Below are 3,400 nucleotides of genomic sequence, written 5' to 3'. Positions count from 1 at the left end.
ATTTTTTTTTTATCTTTGGCGAGGCCAGATTTTTAGTGTGGAAAATATGATTATTATAACTACAGACCATCAAACTGAGTGCAGCCTGTTATGAAGGCTTGCAAACGGAATCTGGCAACACTTTGGGAAAGTACTACTTTAGTTTCTCAAAGACTCAAGGAGCCCTCCGGCTCTTCCAGTGGGCTCAGTCTCAGATATTCTGAGTTCTTTGAAAAATTATGAGTTACAGGTGTTTATATTTTTGAAGTGTTTTCTTTGGGGCTTCTCAGCCTCAGTGTAAATGACCAACCTTACTAACAAGTATTACTTCTCCATTCACTAAATTTTTTTCATCCATTTTCCTCCTTATTTCCTTTAACTAGATCTTTTATCTCTTTTCTAGACTCTCAATATCAAAAAGAAAACAAACACAACATGATTTGTGTTTTTGCGGCCGCACTGCTTTGAGAACGAAGGAAGTGAGTCCCTAGCGGGGATCCGTACTCCCATCCTGGCGTTTGCCCACAGGAAGATGGCGGCGGTCTCAATGTCAGTGTCGCTGAGACAGGCGTTGTTGAGGCAAAGGGCAGTAGCTACAGCTGCGGTTTCCGTCTGCAGAGTTCCATCCAGGTAACATAATTGTCAGCCTAGTCGAGCTATTCATTCAGGATTCCCAGGTCGCTCCACTTTGGCGGGGGCCGGGCCTGCTGGGCCCTGGAGGCGGTCTTGGGAACGCGTCCTCCTCTGACCCTTCCTCGGGATGCGGGGACGGACTCTGGTCTCCCGCAAGGCGCCTATGGAGCCTCGGGTTCTCGGGAGCCCTGGGTCTGCAGCTGCGGGTGAGGGTCTATGCGGAGGAGCTGTGAACCGGACTGTGGCTCCTGAGAAGGGGAGGAGTCTGGGCGACTTCTCTCCCAATGTCCTTGCATCCCTTCCGTTTGTCACCTGTTTGCCCCATTCCAGCCTGAAAGGGTAAATCCCTGCTTTCCTTTCCCTGGCATTAGTTACTGTCGACTGAGCTTCTGAACAGAAAGGATGTTGTATTCATTATTTTGCATAAGAGGAAAACTTCTTAGGACTTCAGGGTTTATAGTAATATTCATCGGAAGGTTATAGCGTACCTGTTTTCTATGTGTAGTAGGAATGGAACCCCTGACTGTGCGTCCGAGGCTTGAGCTCCACCACCGAGCTACGCCCTCAGGCAATAAGGTGGCTTTTATTTTTATCTATTTATTTCGTTTGTTTGAGACAGAATCACACTATGTAGCCCTAAGTGGCCTGGAACTCAGATCTGCCCGCCAGAAAGATAGTTCTAAATAGTGCTGGAAGGTTTCTCATGTACTTTTTTTTTTTTTTTTTTTTTTTAACTAACCCTAGTGAAAGCATTGTTAATTGTTATCTTGAGTTATTTTTGTGGTGACTGTCCTCCCCCCGCCCCCGCCGTCTCCCGCGGCATTACATTATTTTACATAGTTCTCTTTTCCTGAACTTTTTATTAGTACATGTTTACGCATAAGCATTTTAATCTATGAGGTACTGTGTTTTATCACTTGTTTCGCAGTGGCCTTATATTGACAGCTGCATGATGTGGAGATTACATTAAATGTTTACAGTGAAGATAGAAGACTGTAAGGGGTGGGAAGAATATGGTACTTAAATAAGAAAAAAAAAAAAAAAAAAAAAAGGAAAAGTCAGACACACTAGCTCTGGAGAGCAGAGCCAGAGGCAGTTGGATCTCTGTGAGTTCCAGGACAACCAGGGCTATTTAAAGAGACCCTGTCTCAAACAAAGCAAAACCATTAAATAGCTTTTAAAAATATAAAGGAAAACAGGATCTATCAAAGTGTTTGTTGATTTAGCGTTAAGCTCAATATAGAGGGAATAGAGAGTTAAAATGAGCTGGTTAGAACTTTTGGAGGCAAATTTTGTTGCAGTTTTAAGTAGTGGTTGTTTGGTGGGAAAGAAAGGTTGCCCTGGATAAAGTCAGGAGATTTGTAAAAGTTTTCAGAGACTGGGGATGTAGTTGACTTGGTACAGAGAGGCCTAGCATTCATGAAGTACTGCTGGGTTCAGTCTCTAGCACCTAATAAAACCTTCCTTGGGCACATAAACTCTAATCCCAGCACTCCAGAGTTGCAAAACTGTATGCGTTGGGGGATGGGTGTTCTGTAGGCAGTCGTAGAGCAGTACATATATATAGTATACAGTCACTGGAAAATAAATATTGTAATACCGGTGGGAAGAAAAAGATAAATTTATAATTAAGTGCTTTACATACGAGGAACTTGGGAAATACCAAATTGTTCTTTAAGATGGAATACTCCAGTGATTACTTATGGCTAACATGGTGGTGATCTAGTTTAGATCTTTCCACTTAACATATTACTTACATAAGGTAAGACTAATGTGCTCTTTATAGAACTTGAACTGAAAACAAATTTAAGGGACCATCAGTGTATTTCTCAATAATTATGGTAGTTGAAATTAAGATAATACAAGGTTTTACGAATGGAGAGCTATTACTACACATCTAAACTTAACAGGATTTGCTTGTAAATATGTTATTATAGATTTGAAAATAGCATATATAAATTATATGAGATCACGCTTGTTTCATAGTTAAAAAATTAAAAGCCAGGGAAAATAATTTTGACTTCACACTACCACATTTTATTTTTTTACTTTTATGATGTGCATCTTAATTGAGACAATTATGTTTCCCCTCCAGAGTTTATGTGGAAACTTCTTACAGTATGTGATTAAATTAATGATTTGTAAAGACTGGACAGAAAGAAATCCAACCCATCAGGGCAATTTAAATATCAATTTCTTTTTAAAATCTTTTTGTAACCCTTAAAGAAAGTGCAGTGACAAGCTCCATCAGGTGAGTGAAATAAAGGAGCCAGACCAGTGAGCAGGCAGTGAGAGGTAGAGGACTGGGAACTGGCGTCAGTGGTCGGAGGAAGCAGTTACTACTACAGTGACACATGAATGCAATTAAAATGTCAATGTAAAGAAGACCAGCAAGTGAGAAAGAAAAGGTAAAACCATAGACGTGTCCTGACAGGAGAGAAAGCTGAGTAGGCCTAGGGTTGGCAGCTTGTGTTCTGTGAGCTTCCATTCCTTGCCTGAAGAGGTTAAAAGCATGCTTAGTCATCCATTCTTGTCCTTACTCTCCCTAACTATCCTAAGGGATTTTCTGACACAAATTCTATTTAAAATGTGAGTCTATCAACAGATAAGTTGGTTTTCTCTTTCAAAATAGTGACTCATGGGACTTGAAATACTTGTCTGTTTTCCTTCAGTTGAACATGATTGTGTATGTTTGTATCACCTTCCCTCACAGGACTTCTCAGATTAGACTGGATCTTGTGTTTTCCTACAACATTGCTCTTTCCCAGATTCCCAGAGGGTGTTCATT

At 40.8% G+C, this 3,400-nt stretch overlaps 1 protein-coding gene across 1 annotated transcript in view; it reads left to right on the top strand.

The window, feature by feature from the left end:
• Positions 1–504: 504 nt before the first annotated feature.
• Positions 505–3,400, top strand: part of Ndufs4 (NADH:ubiquinone oxidoreductase subunit S4) — a 110,495-nt gene continuing 107,599 nt past the window's right edge. The window contains exon 1 of the mRNA NM_001025146.1: positions 505–609. Coding sequence (NP_001020317.1) covers positions 512–609 — 98 coding nt within the window. The 5' untranslated portion in view covers positions 505–511. The remainder of the gene's footprint in view (positions 610–3,400) is intronic.

Source organism: Rattus norvegicus, chromosome 2 (assembly GCF_036323735.1).
Source record: "Rattus norvegicus strain BN/NHsdMcwi chromosome 2, GRCr8, whole genome shotgun sequence".
NCBI lineage: Eukaryota > Metazoa > Chordata > Mammalia > Rodentia > Muridae > Rattus > Rattus norvegicus.
Note: the sequence above shows the minus strand (reverse complement) of the source record. Positions and strands in the feature narration are given on the sequence as shown.